This window comes from Pezoporus occidentalis, unplaced genomic scaffold (assembly GCF_034315485.1).
Source record: "Pezoporus occidentalis ecotype Australia unplaced genomic scaffold, CSIRO_AGI_Poc_V1 ctg160, whole genome shotgun sequence".
NCBI lineage: Eukaryota > Metazoa > Chordata > Aves > Psittaciformes > Psittacidae > Pezoporus > Pezoporus occidentalis.
Genome location: NW_026913426.1, coordinates 660,021 through 681,837, shown reverse-complemented (window position 1 = coordinate 681,837; position 21,817 = coordinate 660,021). Strand labels below are relative to the sequence as shown.

The following is a 21,817-nucleotide window of genomic DNA, read 5'->3' as shown; positions in this document are numbered from 1 at the left end:
ATGTGAAACAGAGAAGTTTGAGGTTCCTCAGGGTCTAACTGCTAGGAAGGAGGGCACATCCCTCCTCCATCACATCTCACATCGAGCACTGAATCAGAGCCTCCAGCCTCAGACCTCACTTCATCCTCGGGCTGTGTTTCCCTGCGGCGTAAGCACCCGAAGCAGCTCAATGCTTCTAACAGAGCACAGCAAGCAGGTCAGCCAGGGATGTGCTGGTCCAAAGAGCCACTGCTCACCTCTCAGCATGCAGAAATCCTCTCACAGACACATCTAACCCCAAGTTAAGCCTCTTTCCCCCCTTATTAACAGGAATTAACAAAGAACCCAGGTTAAAATTCCATGTATGGATGGAGAATCCAGGTCTGGGTCTGGCCAACCTCTGCGGCTCATCCCACTGTAATCTGTGCACCCTCTGGGCTGCATGGTGTCCGTTTTGAAATGGCATTTCATAAAGCCAGCCCAAACTCTCACCCAAGTAATGATCAGTATTTTTTATTCATACACAACTTGCTTTGAAACTACAATTAATATTTAACAGGAGCATTTCATGCAAACGAGGATTGAAGATACAGCGATCTGAGAAAAAACCCGATGCTGTGATTTATACATCGGTCCTGCCCACTGCACTTCCAATGACAGTGATTTTTTAATTACTTTTTGAAAAATGAATGGCCTCTCCAAATCCTCTGGTAGAATCTCGCAGATAAATGATAAGAAATAAAGCTCTCCCTCTTATAAGCACAAAATCCGGGTCTGAAAAGAACACTAAAAACCATGAATGAGTCCAAGGTGGGATTACTCCTTGTTTAAAAAGGTAGTATTACAGGAACATACAATCACTTTACAGGTTTCAGGTGTGCTCTGTGTACTAAGCCAAACGTGTGGGAAATGCACGTTTTTAAAAGATACAAAGAGCTTCATGTCATTGAAACTATTTTCCTTACATTCGTTTTAATAGCACAGGAGAGGATAAATGAAAGGCTTTGTGGGGAACTGTCACAGATTAAATTGGTATTATTACTGCAAGATTGGTTTTTTTCTGCTTCAAGTCAGCAAGTCATCCCAATGTGCAAACTCCACTGACTTCTATGGGATGGGAAGCCCAAATGTCTGTGCTCTGCTGAATACCATTGGGCACAAACACTTTCTCAGTAGTTTTACAAACTGGGGTTTATAAGCTCCAGTGTACTAAGCATTGTGTACTCAATGCACTGAGTATGCAGCGAGCTCCAAGCACATAGTGATTCCACTCCAGGGTGCCCCGGAAGGCCAAGACAGGAGCGCACAAACCTCTGGGAGGATGGAGCCATTGGCAGTTATTGGTTCAAACAGAGGGGAAATAGATAAATATAATAGATTTCAAATAGTCATAGAATCATGGAATGGTTTGGGTTGGAAGGGACCTTAAAGCTCATCCAGTTGCAACCCCTGCCATGGGCAGGGACACCTTCCACTAGACCAGGTTGTTCCAAGCCCTGTCCAACCTGGCCTTCAACTAGTCCTTAGGAGAAGGTTTATAAAGATTGGAAACATCATTTTCCTTCCTATTAACATATTTCTGTCACCAACTTAAAAGTATAAAATGAATGTAATGTCAGCTTTAGACTTTCCAATGTATCCCACAGTGAGAAATGAGCTTCAACAGAAGCAGGCTGGGGCTGGTTATCAGTGCTGTTGCTACTCTTACTGCACATCACTGTTTAAAATCATTAACAGACTCCTGATTTTATATTTTTTTTTGGTCAATTGACATTAATAGAAGAAAAAACATTGCTTTTAGGGCAGTTTTCTTTTAAATCTGAATTATGGTGTCACACACAAGGAAAAGAAACACATGAGGATACAAGACACATGGACACATTAATATATCAACGGAATCAACCTCTCATGGATGGCCCAGCTGCATGAAGAACATCACTTCTCCTTCAATAGGAGTCAGTGTAAACATTACCAGAAAACTGCTGTGCTGTCTTTATTCACCCACAGGGACTCTCACCCTCCAAGAATCAGTTCTGCTAAGACTTCCATCTACATGGAATTTGTCAACTGCACACAAATCTCAGTAACTGGAAAAGAGGTGAATCCTGCTCACCCATACCATCAGTAAGCATCACATCACCTCCACCGCACCCTGACTCTGGTTAACAAAAGCTGGACTCCAGGTTCTCTTAAGAAAGGTATCGGATTGGCTCTTATTTCTCTTCACACGTTTTCAGCTGAATTACTAAAGTTCTATAAAAAGTAGAAATAGCATGGTATATCCAGCAACACCACGGGAATAAGCTGATTTAGTATTAAAAATTACAATAATACTTACACAACTCTTTTCAGGTTAAAAGTGTATTAGAAACATTACCTAAGAAGTCCTCACACCTCCCTGTGAGATATGTAAGTATTATTATCCCCATTTTACAGATGAGGTAACTGAGGCAGAGAGGTTAATAACTTGCCCTCTCTCTTAGTTTTCTTAGGAACAGGAGGGCTGTAGTGCATGATGATTATTCATTATAAGGCTATTTAATTACTAGTCATTACTGGCACAGTTACTGGCTGATAGGAAATCACATATACTTAGGGAGTCAGTTCTTTAGCTCTTCAACTGAACTATTTCAGATCCCATTTAAAAGCGTGGAGCTGAGGAAAAAGGTGCTTTAGCTTGTCTGCTTTTCTACTTGGCCATTTAGTGCACAGAGGTACCACCGCCTAGCGCTGACACCCATGTTTGTGAAAAGACAAAACCTATGTACAGTAGTTTATGGTACTGACCAAAAGAACTGAAAATCACATTAGATGTTTCCAGAAGTTACATGGCAGGCCCAAAAGCTCACTGTAAACTCAATACTGTAAATATGTTTCTACTCATATCAAAGCTTTATTATTGGATTATTATTATTTCCAGTGATGTGTTTTGCTTAATAAGGAGGGTCTTCCCCCTCTGCTAATTGCATGTGTCTCCTGTGGCATCTAACTGGGATTGCATCTGGATGCACTGAATGAGGAAAGAGACTTTGAAGTTGTACCATTCCACCCCGGCCCCTGAGCATGTCACCCTCCCATCTAGAAGGCAAGCTCCTCTCTCTTTATCTTACCAATTTTACAGCATTATTCAATCAAATTCACCCCAAAAGACAGGATGGACTGTAAAGGCCAGCAGTGTAACATGAGTTTCTTTCTTTCTAAACAGCTGATTTCCAGAACTTTCTTCAATGTGTAAAAGGAAATCCAATTGTATTTCTGGAAAGAATAAAGGATCAGAAAGCTAAACTGCAGTTCTCCTCTAAACTGGATTAAGGGGGAGTATTTTGTAATGGGAACGTGCTCTCCTCTCCTCATCTATGTGCAATCCAAGACTGGCTGGTGGCCAAGTGGCTGTGCTGGAAACCCACCACCCTGCTCAGCTGACTCAAAGGTGGGTAAGAACACCCAGGTGCTTGAATAATGAAGAAATTTACCTAGGAGACAGTTAAATTCCATTTAATCCCTGAAAACACAGCTTGGAAGTTTACACTGCAGACCTGTGCTTCCCCCCAACAGGAATGGGGCTGCCCCAGAGCCCCTTGGGATTCAAGTGCATGTGGGATGGAAACAGCTCCCAAAACTTCCACCCCAGCTTGAGTGTATTGTAATTCTCAATTTGACTTGTAACGTGTCTTTTCACATTACGGCTGCTATGGAACACAAGTGAAAGAAAAGCAGTTCTAATGCCTCTCCCCCTGTTGATGCCTGTTCTCTAGAAATCTAAATCTCCTGAAAAACAGTATATAAATAAGGTCTGTATTTAAAAAGATACAAAAAGGCTGGCTGGATACTTCAGTTCTACTTGCCATTATAAATTCCTGATGGTAAGAAAGCCACCTAGAGTTCTCATTAAAGATTCCAAGCATGAGCATTCACATACAAGGGCATTAGGCAGAGCAGTGAGAAGGAGCACAAATACCGAATCCCTGCTTAATACAACCCTGTCTTGTTCCTGCAGGAGCCCTGAGTTCAAAATACCTTTCATAAGCTTTACAGAAACCTACAGAAGGTGACATGAGCCGTCACAAGCGCAGGGACTTGAAGTAACAATAATAAAGAGGAATTCCTGCTTCTACATCAGGAAAACTGGTGAACAAAATGCCCAATAAACCGGTTTTGAAAGTAGCCAAAAAATGAGCAGCTCTGTTCAGATGCTGGACCACCCCTTTAATGCCATGTTCTGGTGCGACCAGCACCCACCATCGCAGCTGTGCCAGAAACATCTGCCCGCAATGGGGCTTCCCTGTACAATGCACATTTCACCAGGAACACCAGAACTGTTTGGGCATGTCTACCCATGCGATATCCTGCTTGCTTCTGGCACAGCTCAGTTCTGCCCCTACAATGCTTTTCCTCCTTCCCAAACCCGTGTGCTGCGATTTCTCCCAGTATTTTCCTTTTTCTTAAGTGTCTTTTCCACTTCACATTCTTAGAACACACCTAACGCTGCCCCTCGCCAGACTGACTTACTTGAGAGCCCCTTCTTTATTCACATCTGAGCCTCAGTAATCTGTTGCATCTATTACCTTCTACAGCGTGATGCTTCTGCATCTTCCGGGCTGTAGCAGACTAATAATATTCAGAAAAACATAGTCATGAATGCAGAATTAGTCCACGTGCTTTATGGTGAGTACCATATATAATACACAGAGAGGAAAATGAACTCCCAGACCTGGCTGGTAACTTATTTGACACAGAATGGCTTAAAAATTTGACTCCTAAAATGTTTTAAAAATGGTAAGTTCTGTTTATTTAGGCAACAACCCGAGTTCTTGCTCGTTGGTCAATGCCCCTCATTAGCCGTGTGTTTTCCCATGCCTTGGAATGGTTCGGTTCACCCATTAAAGCCTGCTGTTTGCTCTTACCCAGGGTGATGCTCTTTGCTTCAAGTTGGGGCTGCAAAAGGATTATCACCAGGCAGAAGTGAGACCCCTGGAGTGTTGTGAATCATGTGTCCTAGGCACCAAGAATACAGCTTCCGAGCGTGCCCCAGGAGCAGAAACACAGCAGTGACCACTCAAATCCAGGTGTGTTTCACACACAAACTGTCCCGCTCCACCACGGGTCACCCCCGTTAGTCAAACCCATCCACCTGGATACCAGTTTGCAGGATTGGATCGCTCTAACAGAATCTTTGGCACAGGTTCCATGTTTTATTGTCATAAAAGATGATTAGAAAGTAGATTCCCCTCCCACCCCCTCCCCAGTTACATGTTCTAGTATAAATTTAAGTCTTTTATGGCAAATATCTTACTTTTTGAATATGTTTACATGCTGGAAAAACTGTAATCAGTCTGCATGCAGCAACAGAGACATCATGCTTCCGGCATCGGCATGCACATCTGACAGACAAAAAGTGCCTATGGCTGCTAACAGGAACAAGGCAGAAGGGAGAAAAAAAGAAGGAAAATGCACTGACTACTATTTTACATGCTGTAACAAAACCCAAATATGCACAAAAAGTATTCACTGATATCTGAATTAATATCTTCTGGTGAGTTGTAAGAAGATCTATCAAAATTTTTCATCTAAGTGATAGGAGAGGAGAAGATTGCATTAATTACAGTGTTCATCATTGCAAATAAAGTCGATTTCCTTCCCTGTAAGTGATAAGCAGACGTAAAACGAAAGCCTAATTGAACCTTGTATAAAACCTGCAGGTAGCCATTAGAGTTTAAAAGTATTTCTACTTTTAAAAAAAGAGATTATTCCCTAAGCCATTAAGAATATCCAAACCCTAAAGTAAAAATCAAAATGACAGCAATAAAACATTTAGCTAAATCTAAATGATGTCATTCAGAACAAGAAGGTTCACAAATAAAGCACAATTTGTTTTATAAAATCTTTATAATACTCTATGCTGGATAAGATTATGTTGATATTATAGATCTGCTTATTATTAACCCTTATTATTAAGAGTTATTACTAAACATGCAAAATTCATTGCATGAAGCGTATGTAAAATGTATTAAATTCCATTCTATCAATAAAACAAGTTTTAGGTGCTTCTTTTTTCAGGCTTTATTACTCGACAGCCCAAAGTTTCCTGAATTAAAACTGATTATTTTTATGTCTCACTTAATTTTCATGAGTTATTCTGAAGGAATCAGGAAGTCACTTGGGGCTGTATGTGTTGTGAATTTAGGATATGTAATGCTTTCTTCCATTTACTGCCCTATACTGCAGACTATAAATAAACACAAGTAAATAAGTAAATAAACAAGTTTTCTTTTACATTCCAGGTTAACAAATCCCATAGTAAAATACTGGTATTAGAACCGGTTAGCAGTAAACTTGAGGAGTAAATTAACTTAACTGAACAAACAATGGCACCCTGGATCACAGAATAATCTCATGGAGATTAAAATTCACAGAAATATTATTAAAATTATTACTATTATTATTATTATTAAAGACAAAAATTCACCCTTGAGTTTATCACATGCTACTTAGCAAAGATCCTAGAGATCTGGCCACCGCTGAAGTGCGTTTAAACTTGGAGTTGCTTATAGGATCATAGCCACAAAGGTCTAATTTGATTTTATCCCCCCCTCCCACCCTCACCCAACTTGGTTTTGTCCTATTTTCATAACAACTGCTTTCAACATTCCCTTTGCAATGCCTCTCCCTCTCAGTGATGCCTCCATTCCAGCCTCTTGTGCTGCCCACCTCCCTGAAGTCACCGGGAGGAGCGGTCCCTCAGGAATCGGTGCGTTCGTCTCCCAGCATCTCTACAGAAGGACTCAATATTCGAGGTGGTTTTATTCTTTCAGAGCACATGTTAGATGAATTCTAACACAGCAGAGTGGAAAAGGGAGCAAAAGGACAGCAGGAAGTTACAAAAAGATCAAACGTACCAAAAACTGGGTAAGTTTTGCCAAGTCAGTGGCACCTTCTAGAAGGGTAAGTGGGCACCGTGCACTGATTTATCTCCCATTAAGACAACACCGCTATTGCAAAGCCAAAAACCTGAATTAGTGGCCTTTCCCCCCCCCATCTTACACTTTCTAACCCTACAATTTCCAGGCCTGAATGGAATCAAACAAGGCAAAAGCCTAAACATTGTAGGGTTAAAGACCATTCCCTGCTGCGGGATCTGTTCCCGTTCTGCTGCTTCACGCTACATTTTGTAAAAGGGGGTGTATGAACTGGGGGTTGACGTAAGAGAACCCTTCGAAATCTGTTTGGTCTATGTTAGCAATGACCAGCTGATCCGGAGGCGTTAACACCGGCTGTCCTCGGGTGAAGAACTTGTCGAAGTTTTCGGCACCTTTGCCACACTGCAAGGAAACAAAGAGAAACAGGAAAAGGGCTGAAAAAGCATCGGCAATGGATTGGCAGTTCCAGCTTTTTGTGTGTTTTTCAGGACACATGTAAGCCTTTCCCTTCTTTCTCCTATGTAGTTAAGAGAAAATCTTCTTTTCAGCTATTTTAACAACAAAATCCAGGCAAACAGAGAAGTTTTTAACAGACAAATTCTGATGAAAAACAGAGTCTGAGAAGTTCCCACCTAACAGAATGAGGCGACGAGGTAAAGAGGGTGAAATATTCAGAATTACTGGGATATAAAAGGAGAAAGAAAGTATTTTTATGGACATGTATTGGCAAGAGATACTTTATCTGTGAAGTCTTTTAATTCTTCTTAAAACCTTTATGATGCAGAACTGAATTTTCCTCTTAGTCTCTGTTTCCTTCACAATCTGCAGAAAGCTAAATGCAATTCATCCGTATGCTCTGGTTCTCCATTGTACAGCATATAAGCTGGTAAATTCAAAACAGCAGAGCTTCAGCCCTGGGGACCGCCGAAGGGAGCTGGTGCAGGGAGCGCATCCTGGGATCCTCATCCCAAAATGTGCTATCACAGGTTTCCTCCATTTTTTGTCTAAGAGAAGAGACACATCATCTCACGAAGCCCAGCTAAGAAGGTGGTTATATATAGTGACACATGAACACAACCCATTCAGAATAGAAAACAAAAGAAACCAGGTTGCAGAAAGGATAGTTTTGAGTAATGCAGAGAACACTCGAAAAGGCAGGGCAGTAGCATTAGAAGCAAGTTAAAAAGGATGAAGGGGGGACCAGAACAAAATTAGCTTGGGTGCAAGAAAAAAATGCATGTCTGGGGACGACTACGCATTGAATACTGTGGAGAGGTCTAAAGGAAACGGGTCAACCTCATCTCAAAACTCTACTGTAACAGATATTCAAGCAAAATGTGGTTGTATGATAAAGCACTGAAGCTTTCTTCCTGTTGTCCCTCTTTCCTCTCTATCCATCCCTACAGTGTATCTATATGTGGATTTAGAGGCTATAACATGACACTATTATCTTCAGCCTTAAAGGATAACTTGGAAAGGGTAGAATACGGTTCATAAACAGACCAACATTAAACATTGATTTTTCTAAACTAATGCAACATAGATAAATCTGTGTATTTATAGGAGAAACCAACTGAAGAGGGCCCATTAAGGGAATTCAAGGGTGAGATGTTTGGCTGTCTTGAAAATAGCACAGTTGCCAGTGTTCTTGCAAAGCACCTGGCACATCCTGGACTGGCACATGCCATCTGATCTGAGCTGCAAAGAACTTTTGGTGCCTGAGGCACAAGCTGGTTTATATTTCAGATGCAAAATGCATGCTCAGGTACTGGACTGCAGTGCTCACAGGACACTTGTTCAGTCTTGGAAGGACACAAGCAGAGGGACACTTCAAGAGGTTAAAGGCTAAAAGTAATCTGCTTTTTCATTGAGGATTCTCACTCACCGAGTACCCTGGTGCCCACTGAAGCCAATGCATTTTGGTACAGAATCTCTGGAGAACAAGAATGGACAGAGCTCAACTTTGACAAGAGGAAATCTCTGCATCAGTGGAATGAAAGTCGATGTATCCCCAAATTAACAGTCAAATTTATTCAGAGGCAGTACAGTCAACTCAGAGCAGCAAAGAAGTGCTATTTATACAGGGAAGACTTTATGCTAAAAAGATGTTCTAAAGATACACATCACCCTTCTACAGAATAATGCTTTTTTGTCTTTTATTCTTCTTTTTTCCTCTTCTTTTTTTCAGCAAGTGGAAGCTATTCAAACAAACTGTATATTGAAACCAAAATCCCCGACTTCATTAGGTCTCTCACTATTGCTTACATTAGTAAAGGCTAAGAAATAACTAATGTGAAATTTGGGTATTTTTTTTTGTGTGTAAATATAATAATTTATCAATTATATTATAAAAATATATTTTCAATAGAATTTATAAATATTAATAATTTTGCATCTTCATATACTTATCTGTCTTCACATTAAAGATCAGCACTGTGTTAATGCAGTATTAAAGCAAAACTGGAAACAGGGACTCCTAGAACTCCTAAACTTACAAGTAAAACGTTCTTGCCAAATAACCACTCTGTGTCTACAGCCTGTGAAATGTCAGTCTGGAAGGGAACACATTATTTAAACTGACCAACTGCTGACCTGAAATCTGCAGCTCTGTGTTTGAATGAGAACTATTCCTGTGTGCAAAAGCAGCAGGATTATTCCCGCAGCAATGTGCTTCCTAGAGAAGATGCACCTACAAACAAACCCTATAAATACATCCACATCTTCAAACAGGTTAAGGGTTGTGTGATTTTTTGCTTTCTAGAATCAATATCCACCCCTGGAGGTATTTAAAAGACGTGCAGATGTGGCACTGAGGGACATGGTTTAGTGGTGGACTTGGCAGTGCCAAGTTAATGAATGATTCTGATTCTAATGCAAACAGAATCAGCAACCACAATAAAAAGTTATACCCAGGGTATGTAAAGATCAGACTTGGATTTCAAGTCCTTTTCATCTGGCAAAGTTAGGCTCCATGTGAATATGCCTTGGTGTATTTAATAGCAGCCTGTATAAACAAATCAGGTCCTGATAACTAGGGAGATAGAGCACAGCTGCTCTAAACAGGAGCCAGGATCTGCCACAAAGCGTGCTATGATGGAAGCAGACCACACTTCAGGAGTTTAGGACCTTCATGCTGGTGTTACTTTTAACTAGAAGGAGGCTCCATGGACTCAGCTCCTGAGCTAACAGAACGTAGAGGTGTGAAGGTAGGTTTCCTTTACGATTATCTTTGACTCAAGAAGCATGCAATGAAAATCTTCCATAAAATGTGCTTTCAAGAGGTGCAGCTCCCTTAGACAGAGAGCCCTGGGGATGAGCTGGTCAGGCCTGGCAGCACCACATGTTCTTTACCTATTTACACCCTTCCCTGCGTGCAAAATCCACAGCGTATGAATGAGGTTTTCCCTGGCACAAAACACTCTTCTCAGCATGCAGCTGTCCCAGTGATGTGAAACAATCACTTGTAGGCGAATGTGTTCTTGTGATACCACACCACCGGGTCTCTATGGGTAAAGGTACAGAGCAAGGATCCTCTACCTGCAGTGCTACAGCCAGCTACACATCTCAGTTGAAACAAAGAAAGTGTTGGAGAAGAAAGAGTCAATGTTAGGGCAAAACAGTTTACAGCTGTTCCTGGATGTTTGTCCTCTAGTGTGCAATGCTTTTCTTTGCCTGTCAATACAGCGGATGGTGCCCACTGAAAGAAATCCTGCATCAACAAACACAGATCTTCAAATTCCATTACACAAACAGCCCTCATTCTAAGAACATCTTTCACTTGTTTGGATTTCTAAAACACTCCTGCAGATAGACGTGCAAACCATGTAGCAAACATCAATAATAAACCAGGGATCATTCTTGCAAACTCAGCAGATGTCACTCTAGGATGGGGAATCCAAACCCCATGTGCTGTGTACGCCAGTAATTCAGATACCTTTAATCACTAACTTCGTATGTTATTCAGAGGAGACAGCTGGGAGCTGCCTTTATTACAGTGGCTGATGTGAATATGCTGATTTTCCCTGTTTTAACTTCTCGTGTAGCATGTCCAGACTCAAACCACTGAGAGACTTTTCCGCATGGCACACTGTACACAGGGTTACACCAGAACACGAGCAGATTTTCAGACTGGTCTGCCATAATCCAATTGCCTTATTTTAGCAGTGTCCCAGATTTGCAGCACCATCACGCCAACATTAATCTCACCCTGCGGGAAGGCATGACTGCAGACACCATTAGCGAGGGAAGTACTTGGCATCTCACTCACCACTTTAGGTTTGAAAGGTGGCTGAATCTCTCTGTTTTCCAGTTTTTCCCAGTCGATCCTTCTGAAGAAAGCATGTTCCCTGATGTCTCTTTCACCTTCAAGGCCACAGCCAAGGCGTTTTGCCGGGTGTTTAGTCATTAGCTATTAGGAAGAAAACACCAAGTGATTAAACTCAACGCAGGAATGAAAGTGAGATGGACTTTCCCCAGACCACAGCGCTCTTGCTCGTCTCCTGAAGATCCAAGTTGCTGATAAAATTGTTTTGAAAAGCTAATATTCACATTTTGAAGGTTACTTTTCTGGTTTGGTCACTGGAGACAGCACATCAGCAGGAGAATGAAGGTCTGCACTTGAGCAGAGGTTGCTGCTGGAGGTCTGGTGGGCAGGCAGTGCCCGGGGCACATTGCCATTTGGTTTCTTCACAACTCACTCCTGAATTTCCCCTTTGGTCTTCCAGTTCAGTCTTATAAATCTCCAGAACAGCTCCTGCCCTACCTCAACCATCAATTAAACTCAATAAATGCCAGTATACTAAAGCTGTACAAAGTACAACTCCCCCTGCTTCATTTTTCTGGGCTTGCTCAAGACATCTCATTACAGAGCCTACAGTTTGTTGGCACCCGGCTGACAATATCTAATCTGCGTTTCCTCCCTTGCATCCTTAATGACATCTTGGTCAATACTATACTCAGTTGCACAGATAAGCAGACGGGGAAAAAAAAGCAAAACCAAAAGCCACCAGCTTTGCATGCTTGGAAACAATAATGTGATCCCTTCATTAACAAGCTCCTCAAAATCTTTTCCACTGATATGAACCTGAGGAGCTGAGCAAGGCAGCCTTCACTTCTCAGTTTCAGCATTGTGGGGACTGTTTGAAGCTCCTTTAGAAATTCTATATGATTGATACATTGCTGGGAGTGATACCTCAACATATCTTTTTAAAACCTCAGCTGTTCTGCTTTAGCCTCCCTCCAAATGCCGAGTTGATCAGAGTCCAATTTTGAACCTAAAATAAAAGTAACTCTAAGCAGACTTTGGGAATTCAGCTGCGCACCGGGCTGGGAATCACATCCTACCGCAAGCCTCCCATTTCTGTTACCTTTTCTAAACCCCTTAACAGTAGGCGACAGAGGAAAACATGAACAGTGGTTCCAGGAGTTTCATTTTTTCCTGCATTCACCAAACCCAACAAACTGAATCAGTGGAACAGATGTCAAGCAGACAATTCAGCTTCAAGAGCACAGCGAGCACATTTGCCTTGCCCAGCGGTGCACGGTCCCAGGATTGCTGAGCTACTGCTGACTACAAGGTTCAGAAGCTTTCTCATATTGACTTGCTAGATCAGGCATAATGCCTACTGAAATTTGGGATTAATTTGTTAGTTTAATACAGATGATGAACATATTAATATCACAGAGACTTGACCTTAAACCTAGGAGGCAATGCAATTTTAGCTTTCTGACCTCCCTAGCAGAACAGCAGCAAGCAGGAGAACTGAAAACAGGGTAATTAGATCAAGTTCAAACTATGCTGTCTGAATATATGATTTTCATGGGAAGGCATCAAGAAGAATGTACTTTACAAAATCATCATGTTTAGTTTTTGTTGGCCAGCCATCTACACTGGGATGGATTCCACAAGTAGAATGGTCTTTCCTTTTCCTTTGTTTTTTCTAAACAGCTTTTCTATTCCTTAATGATTTTTCCTTAAAGGATTAATATCCAGCTCATGTACAATGCTTCATAAATGGTTGCAAAGGAAAGGAAGAAAGTAAACACCAAATTAACTGGCACTAAATGCAGTGATATTTTATCAGTGGAAATAAGATATCAGGGAATGCTTTATAGAAGGTGGTTTGAAAAAGCCACACACTGACAGTACTACAGGGAATCACATGGAGCCAAAGCAGAAGTCAAATGAGTTCTTCTTTTCTCTGAGCTCATCCCCTGAAGTCCAAAAAACCCCCAAACCTGAAAGCAAATTAAATTACCTAGGAATTTAAGATCAATTTCAGGCCACACAGGTTACCCCTGGGTCAGGATTTCCCCATGGTTTTCTTGCATTTACACTAAAGACTTTCACATAAGCTCATCTTTACCTACATTTAAATATTATTAACTCTCTAGCTCTGCTGCTGTCATTGGGCACACTGGGCTGAAGACACGCTGGACTACTTGGTATCCATCCAAGCTTGGAAATGTCACCTGCAAAACAGCAGTTGTGCTGCAGAGGGTTGAGAGGTGAGGTGGGTGGAGATATTCCACACTTTGGATTTGGTGTATGGATTCTGCTTTGGATTTGGATTTTGGATTTGGCAGCTACTGATCCTGACATTTGCTCTTACCATAAGAAAAGCTGCAACACAGGAAGAGCTCAATGCTCACCAGTGACACCAAGCGATTGGCGCTTCATGACAATTTAGCTTAGCACTGCCTGACAGAAGTTGCACTTAAAAATCAGCAGTGCCTTATCAAAGCCAGACAAATTTAGTTATTCACAAGGATTGCCAAAAAGGAACTTAAAGATAAAAAAGCATCTATCTCACCCCCTTGCAGATGGAGACGGCTTCTTTGGACAGCGACTTTGGATAGGAAACATTATGCTCCATTATGGACTGGAAAAGCTCATCTTCATCTTCTCCATCAAATGGAGGCTGTTGAAAATAAATCACAGCAGTTATTTCCTTTTTTAATAATCCTCCACTTTTTATAAAATGGCATGACAATCCCGTGGCCACACTGGGTCAAACAAAGTTGCATCCAGCCCAGCAACCTGCCTCCTGTCAATCACAGATGCTCAAAGAGATCGGTACACAGCAGTGGTCCTTACCCAGGAACAGACACCAAACTCCCAGCCATCTGCAGCTTGGGTATCTTCTGACCCAGAAGGGTTTATCAGGCTCAGGTAGAAATTGAGGAGAAAAGTTCATTTCTGCCCCCACACGGCAGCCAGGTTAATGAAATGTGTGCAGGATTATCTTTGTGTCCATCTTTTATCAGTTTTTAAAGCTACTGTGCGCTCAACAGTCAAAATACTTAAAAAGGGTGAACTCTGGAGACTGACTTTTAATTCCCTTGATCCATTCCCCACTTAATTCCAGTTATGCTCCAGTTTGTTTCACAAAACATGGCTGTAGGTTCTGCTTCCGTGAAAGGGAAGCTAATCACAAGAAACGGCTGCATTTTATGTTTAAAGATAGGTGATGAAGAAAGTGCCCGTGGGGGAGAGATCAGGAGCAGGACTCAGCTAATGGTAGATCTCATTTTCTGAAAAGCATTCAGATGCCTCGTATTTGCAGTGCAGACTGTAAATGTTAACAACCGCAATTGCTACACTCTAGAAGCTTTAAAAATGCCAACTGGAATTTGGTAGAGAAACTATTAAAGGCACTTGTTAAAAATGTATGTTTTAAGCTTAGGAACTGCATGCCTCTAGCCAACACCCATTGAAAGCCAACTGCAGAAATGTTTTCCAACTCAAGACTAATATAATTCCTTAAAGTTGGTAGTTATCTGCCATTCACTGCTGTACAGTATTGCCTTTCTACATGAGTGACTCAGAGAGCAGCATCGCATTAACTGCGCAGAATCAGGGGTCTGTAGCTGAGCACATTTCAAGTAGCGAGACCCCTACTTTACTGCTATTACATACAACACAAAACTGTATTATTGTGACTTAACTGCAATGCAGAGCATGTACACACTCTCATAATGTTTCCCCGTGCTTTCAAACTACTAAATGGCATTTCTTCAACTTGACACGCATTTTTCTGCTCAAGTGTCTCCCATTCAATTTTGAAGATGGCTATTTATAACATTATTACGGTACAAAGAAGCCGTATTCAAAGGCAGTGCTTGATTATGTGGGTGCAATGGAAAATGCTTAAAGCATAAATACATTCTTAGTTCAGTCAGTCAAGACTAGAAGGAGATAATGTATGAAATGCCCCAGTCTTGTCCTCTAATGGTCTAGGCTTTTAGGCAGCCTTGAAAGACAGCAGCTGCGGGAGGAAGTCACAGTGAGCATGAGAGGGTAACTCTTACCTGGCCAGCCAACATCTCGTAGAGCAGCACTCCATATGCCCACCAATCCACAGACTTCCCATAGGGCTGGTAAGCAATAATCTGTATAATCACAAAAACAAACCAAAGAAAAACCCCTATGTTAACCAACACCCAGTGACATATTAGATAGAGACACGCAGAGAAAACATATTTCCTCCAAAAAGCCCAGAACACCAGTCCTGACATCCTCACTCCAGGTAATCACTGGTTTCAGTCGGAGTTGGATTGTTCTGCAAATCCACCCACATCTTTTGGTACTCTGATAGCCTGGGAAATGTGGCTCTTGGGAAACCCCGGGACGTGCACTTGAAGGCAAAGGAGGAAGTACGGCAGCACAGTGTAGGAGACAAGGCAAAAGTATTATCCATCCATTTGTGTCAGCTTGAAATCAGGAGAGAAGACTCACTTCACTTATAGGCTATCAATAGTTAAGCCCTTCTTTTCAGTATTCATGTTTTTGTTCTGCTATAAAAGGGATCCAAAATGAAGAAAAGAGCAAAACCCTGAACAGCCCAGTTTAGCATGACTAAAATACTCAGTACAAAGCCAGATACCAGCAACACCAGAAAGAAAGGGCTTTCTGCTGTTCAGCCTAATGGAACTATCAGGTATTTTGCATCTTCTGGGTTCACATCTGCCTCAAATTGAAGCGCAAATTGAGTTCTGACACACTAAAAGGCTGTGTGCGGCAAGAGCACGCAGGTCCCCTCGTGCCATTTGCTTTAATCGAGGCTTCTTCAGAGGTGAGTGTTCATTTATTTAAGAGATGCACTGGGCATGCTAGAGAGGAGTTCTGAGGTGCAGGTTTCTCTCAGCTCTCTTTCTAAACCACTGTGAAGGGATACTGTGAATCGTGAAGAGATGCAGGATGTCCTGACCACTGTCCATCCGCAATGGACAAGGCAGTACCACAGCCTCCAGCCCCAACGCCACTGCTCCACTAGAATAAGCAGAGAACTGAGGCTGTCATGACTGCAGATGGGCTTGCATTTATTTCCCTGTTTACATGCTTTTTTATTCTTTATGAGACGAATTGCTAAAACACACATCACATACCCTAGACTTTTTAGTTGTCTGCAAGAGAAGTTAAACTGGCAAGTTCTATAGCTTCTCAGGAAAACAGTGAGTCACCAGTTCAATAAAGCAGGACTGCCTGGCTACTAAATAAAATTACAGTCTCTGGGAGAATATATGTTCTTCCTGGGGATAACAGCAGTACATGAATTAAAAATTACTGCCATGTTTCTAAGCAAAGCATTTCAAAACCAATCGTACTTTGAAATGTATAACACTGACTTTGCACCTCAGGACTGCCTCTGTTAAGAAAGAAAGAAGGGTCATTGTAGTAGGGGATTCCCTTCTGAGAGGAACAGAGGGCCTGATATGCAGAGTTGACCCTCATCATAGGGAAGTGTGTAGTCTGCCTGGAGCCCGGATCAGGGATATCACCAGGGCGCTCCCCAGCCTGGTGCACCCGACAGACTACTACCCGCTGCTGGTCTTCCAGACAGGTGGGGAGGAAGCTGCTTCCCGCAGTCTGAGGGGGATGAAGAAAGACTACAGGGCCTTGGGGCGGATGGTGAAAGAGTCTGGGGCTCAAGTGATCTTCTCCGCACTCCTTCCATCTTCCACTGATGATGTGGGAAGGAATGGGAAGATTCAGTTCATGAACAATTGGCTACGAGACTGGTGCTACAGGCAGGGCTTTGGATTCTTTGATAATGGCTGGTTTTATAGGGCACCAGTCTGGATGATGTCAAGTGAGAAAGGTTTGTCTCACAGAGGCAAAAGGATACTGGGGCACGAATTAGCAGGGCTCATTTGGAGAGCTTTAAACTAGATTCGAAGGGGGATGGGGTTGTTGCTGGGCTTGCCCCAGTGGGGCAGCGCTCCAGAATTAATGAAGACTGGGAGGCCTCCTATAATCCTAGGGTGAAATCGGTGTGCTCAGCTCGCTCCCTGAAATGTCTGTACACCAATGCGCGCAGCATGGGAAATAAACAGGAGGAGTTGGAAACCTGTGTTAAGTCAGGAGACTATGATCTGGTGGCAATTACAGAGACGTGGTGGGACAGCTCACATGACTGGAATATAGTCATGGAGGGCTATGTCCTTTTTAGGAAAGACAGGCCAGCCAGGAGGGGTGGTGGGGTTGCTCTTTATGTGCGGGAGGAACTACAATGCACCGAGTTCTGTCTGGGGACAGATGATGAGCGAGTTGAGAGTCTGTGGGTGAGAATTAAGGGGCAGGCTGGCAGGGGCGATACTGTTGTAGGTGTCTGTTACAGACCACCAGATCAGGGTGAGGAAGTTGACGAGGCCTTCTACAGGCAGCTGAGAGAGGCCTCACAGTCACAGGCCGTGGTCGTCGTGGGGGATTTTAACTTCCCTGATGTTTGCTGGAAGGACCACTCATCAACCCAGCCGCAGTCCAGGAGGTTCCTCCAGTGTGTGGATGATAACTTCCTCCTGCAAATGGTGGATGAGCCGACCAGGAGAGGAGCGCTGCTGGATCTCATCCTCACTAACAAGGAGGGTCTGGTTGAAGCAGTAAGGGTAGAGGGCTGCCTTGGTTGCAGCGACCACGAGATGGTGAAGTTCAGGATCTTGTGTGGTAGGACTAGTAGAATACCAAGTAGAATTGCAACCCTGGACTTTAGCAGGGCAAACTTTGGCCTTTTCAAGCAATTGCTAGGGGAAATCCCATGGGCAAGGCTGCTTGAAGGAAAAGGGGCCCAAGATAGTTGGTTGACATTCAAGGACTGCTTTTTCCGTGCTCAAGATCGGAGCATCCCGACACGTAGGAAGTCAAGGAAGAGGGCCAAGAGACCTGTGTGGCTAAATAGGGAATTGCTGGGTATGCTCAAGTGGAAGAGGAGAGTTTACAGGTCATGGAAGGAGGGGCTGGCCACTTGGGAGGAATATAAGGCTGCTGCTAAGGGATGTAGGAAGGCAGCTAGGAGGACTAAGGCTTCCTTAGAATTAAACCTGGCAAGAAGGGTCAAGGACAGCAAAAAGAGCTTTTTCAAGTACATGGCAGACAAAACTAACACCAGAGGCAATGTAGGCCCCCTGATGAACGGGATGGGTGCCCTGGTGACAGAAGATGCAGAGATGGCAGAGTTACTGAATGCCTTCTTTGTCTCTGTCTACTCTGCTGCAGGCAGTCCTGAAGAGCCCTGTACCCCTGAGACCTTAGATGAAGTCAGGTCGACGGAGCGACTTGCCTTAGTCGATGAGGAATGGGTTAGAGATCAGTTGAGCAATCTGGACGTCCATAAATCCATGGGTCCAGATGGGATGCACCCGCGGGTGCTGAGGGAACTGGCGGAAGTCATTGCTAGACCACTCGCCATCATCTTTACCAAGTCCTGGGAAACGGGAGAGGTGCCTGAGGACTGGAGGAAGGCAAATGTCACTCCGGTCTTCAAAAAGGGCAAGAAGGAGGACCCGGGTAACTATAGACCGGTCAGCCTCACCTCCATCCCTGGGAAAGTGATGGAACACCTTGTCCTTGGTGCCATCTTAAAGCATATCAAGGATAAGAGGGTTATGAGGGGCAGTCAACATGGCTTCACCAGGGGGAAATCATGTTTGACCAATCTCTTAGCCTTTTATGAGGAAATAACACGGTGGATGGATGATGGCAGAGCGGTGGATGTGATCTACCTTGACTTCAGCAAAGCCTTTGACACAGTCTCCCACAGCATCCTCACGGCTAAATTGAGGAAGTGTGGACTGGATGATCAGGTAGTGAGGTGGACTGCGAACTGGCTGAAGGAGAGAAGCCAGAGAGTTGTAGTCTATGGGGCTGAGTCTAGTTGGAGGCCTGTAACTAGTGGAGTGCCTCAAGGGTCAGTACTGGGACCGGTATTATTTAATATATTCATCAATGATTTAGATGAGGGAATTGAGTGTACTATCAGCAAGTTTGCTGATGACACTAAGCTGGGAGGAGTGGCTGACACGCCAGAAGGCTGTGCTGCCATCCAGCGAGACCTGGACAGGCTGGAGAGTTGGGCAGGGAATAACGGGATGAAATATAACAAGGGAAAGTGTAGAGTCCTGCATCTGGGCAGGAACAACCCCAGGTTCCAGTATAGGTTGGGGAACGACCTGCTAGAGAGCAGTGTAGGGGAGAGGGACCTGGGGGTCCTAGTGGACGACAGGATGACCATGAGCCAACACTGTGCCCTTGTGGCTAAGAAGGCCAATGGCATCCTGGGATGTATTAGAAGGGCGGTGGTTAGTAGGTCGAGAGAGGTCCTCCTTCCCCTCTACTCTGCCCTGGTGAGACCCCATCTGGAATATTGTGTCCAGTTCTGGGCCCCTCAGTTCAAGAAGGACAGGGAGCTGCTGGAGAGAGTCCAGCGCAGGGCAACCAAGATGATTAAGGGAGTGGAGCATCTCCCTTATGAGGAAAGACTGAGGGAGCTGGGTCTTTATAGTTTAGAGAAGAGGAGACTGAGGGGTGACCTTATTAGTGTCTATAAATATATAAAGGGGGAGTGTCACGAGGATGGAGCCAGGCTCTACTCAGTGGCAAACAATGATAGGACAAGGGGTAATGGGTGCAAACTGGAACACAAGAGGTTCCACTTAAACTTGAGAAGGAACTTCTTCTCAGTGAGGGTGACGGAACACTGGAACAGGCTGCCCAGGGAGGTTGTGGAGTCTCCTTCCCTGGAGACATTCAAAGCCCGCCTGGACACATTCCTGTGTAACGTTATCTAGGTGTTCCTGCTCTGGCAGGGGGATTGGACTAGATGATCTTTTGAGGTCCCTTCCAATCTCCAGCATACTGTGATACTGTGATACTGTGATACACAACCAGAGGTAATAACAAGATTCCCAGGTGGAAGGTCCTACATAAAGGCAATCTTTATTACTTGTCTTTTAGCAGTAATATGGGCTTTAAAATATATATTTGGGACATTCATTTCGTATTATTGTGGTTCACATACTTGGTTACTCTGCCTTCAATTTCTATCACCAGTAAGTTCCCAGAGGCTAGCTGGAATCAGTGCTGCTTCTCAAAAGACCAAAGACTTGCAAAATCTTATCCAGAAAGAAGACTGGTCTTTATATACAGAAAATGGTAAAACCCATTTTATCCTCAGCCCTTCTCTGACCATCTCTCCAGGCTTTACGGAAATGAGCATTTTATCAAATAAAAGGGATATTTTTCAGAAGTCATTAATTTATCAGGCAGAACATTTTGTACAATAAGGGCACTCTGGGAAAGTGGCTTTGATAGGAACAGTTTATTTCAATTAGCAAATGAGAAAAAGATGGACCCGGAGCAGCGAGAAAGAAAATGCTGCTACATCACCACAGCTCCCAGGCTGGCAGTGGGGTCTGTCCAGGAGCAGTCTGCTCCCTTCCTACTGTGAGAGTTTGATGGGATGACCGAGGAGAGGAAATCTTTTAAACATGGCAACGCAATGTCATAACGTTGGAGGTGTGACAAAGCATGGACTCAGTGTTTGTTTACCCAGCAAGAGGTGAGTCAAGATGAGGCTGCTCTCTGAATAGCATTGTCATCAGCAAATGTAATCTGCCCTAATTAAATCTGCCTGTGTGAGAGAATATCAAGCAGAATCATTGAGAGAGACAGAATCAACACGAAAAAGCTCCTACATTTAACCTAACATATGGTCAGTCACTAAAATTTGTGTCCTATTTGGTGCCACATGTCAACATCAGCTGAAGCATCTGACAAAGAGACCAGTGCCCCCTCTGAGCTGGCACACACTTCCCTCGCCTGAACCAGCTGGATGATGAAAGAGTGGGATTGAGAAGTAAATACGGACATCAAGGCTGGAAAGGTGCCACTGCAAATGCAATGAAGACACTTTTGTCCCTGAACCTATTGCAGTAGGAAAAGGTGGCACTGTCCATGTCTGCTGCTGTACACTGGAAGTCTTTTTCCTTTAATCCTAACCAAATACGCCCTATCTGAATCACCAGCTTTGTCCTGGCAAGGATATGACACAAGTGAAACACACAAAAGCCATCTGCCACGTTCATTCACCAACCTGCACGTTGTGCATAGGATCTGGTGCTTAATCATAATATTGGGAGCTATTCAAAGTGTTCATTGGAAAATGTAAATGAGAGGAAAGAACGCTCACTTCAGGGAAGGAGTTACATGTGGGAGGAAGTAGATGAGTTTTCAGTATACAGTCAAACATGCACTGGTACAAAGTCAGCAAATTCTAAATGTCGTATCTGCAGTAGTTCCCTCCTCCTCATCCAGAAATCATCCTGGTATTACCTCCCAGCTGCTGCACTCGGAGCCATCACCGGCTTTGCAGCAGCTGCCAAAATAATCCTGTCTTCATGGAACAACTCTGATACCTGGTAGAACAAATAGGGGTACATTAACATGACCTCCCCTCTCAGCGCAGTGTGCAGAGCAGACCCAGAGCGGTGAGGGAGCTCAGCTGTCTAGAAATGAAGACCTGTACCCTCCTCCAGATATGATCTCTGCCTTTACTGGCCAGGGAGGAGTGGAAAGTTGACAGGATGCTTCCCTTCCCCTCCTTCTCCATCATTAATTTCAATTACTGCCTTTTTCATCTCCTTTT

The 21,817-nt window shown here is 43.5% G+C and overlaps 1 protein-coding gene across 4 annotated transcripts in view; it reads right to left on the bottom strand.

The window, feature by feature from the left end:
* Positions 1-4,618: 4,618 nt before the first annotated feature.
* The window catches only part of PRKCA (protein kinase C alpha), a 164,997-nt gene continuing 147,798 nt past the window's right edge, over positions 4,619-21,817 (bottom strand). For all 4 annotated transcript variants that reach the window (XM_062612590.1, XM_062612587.1, XM_062612588.1 and 1 more), the window contains 4 exons: positions 15,207-15,287; positions 13,709-13,816; positions 11,164-11,304; positions 4,619-7,298 (listed from right to left, as the gene is read on the bottom strand). In XM_062612590.1, the coding sequence (XP_062468574.1) occupies positions 7,134-7,298; positions 11,164-11,304; positions 13,709-13,816; positions 15,207-15,287 (495 nt within the window). In that variant the 3' untranslated portion in view covers positions 4,619-7,133. The remainder of the gene's footprint in view (positions 7,299-11,163; positions 11,305-13,708; positions 13,817-15,206; positions 15,288-21,817) is intronic.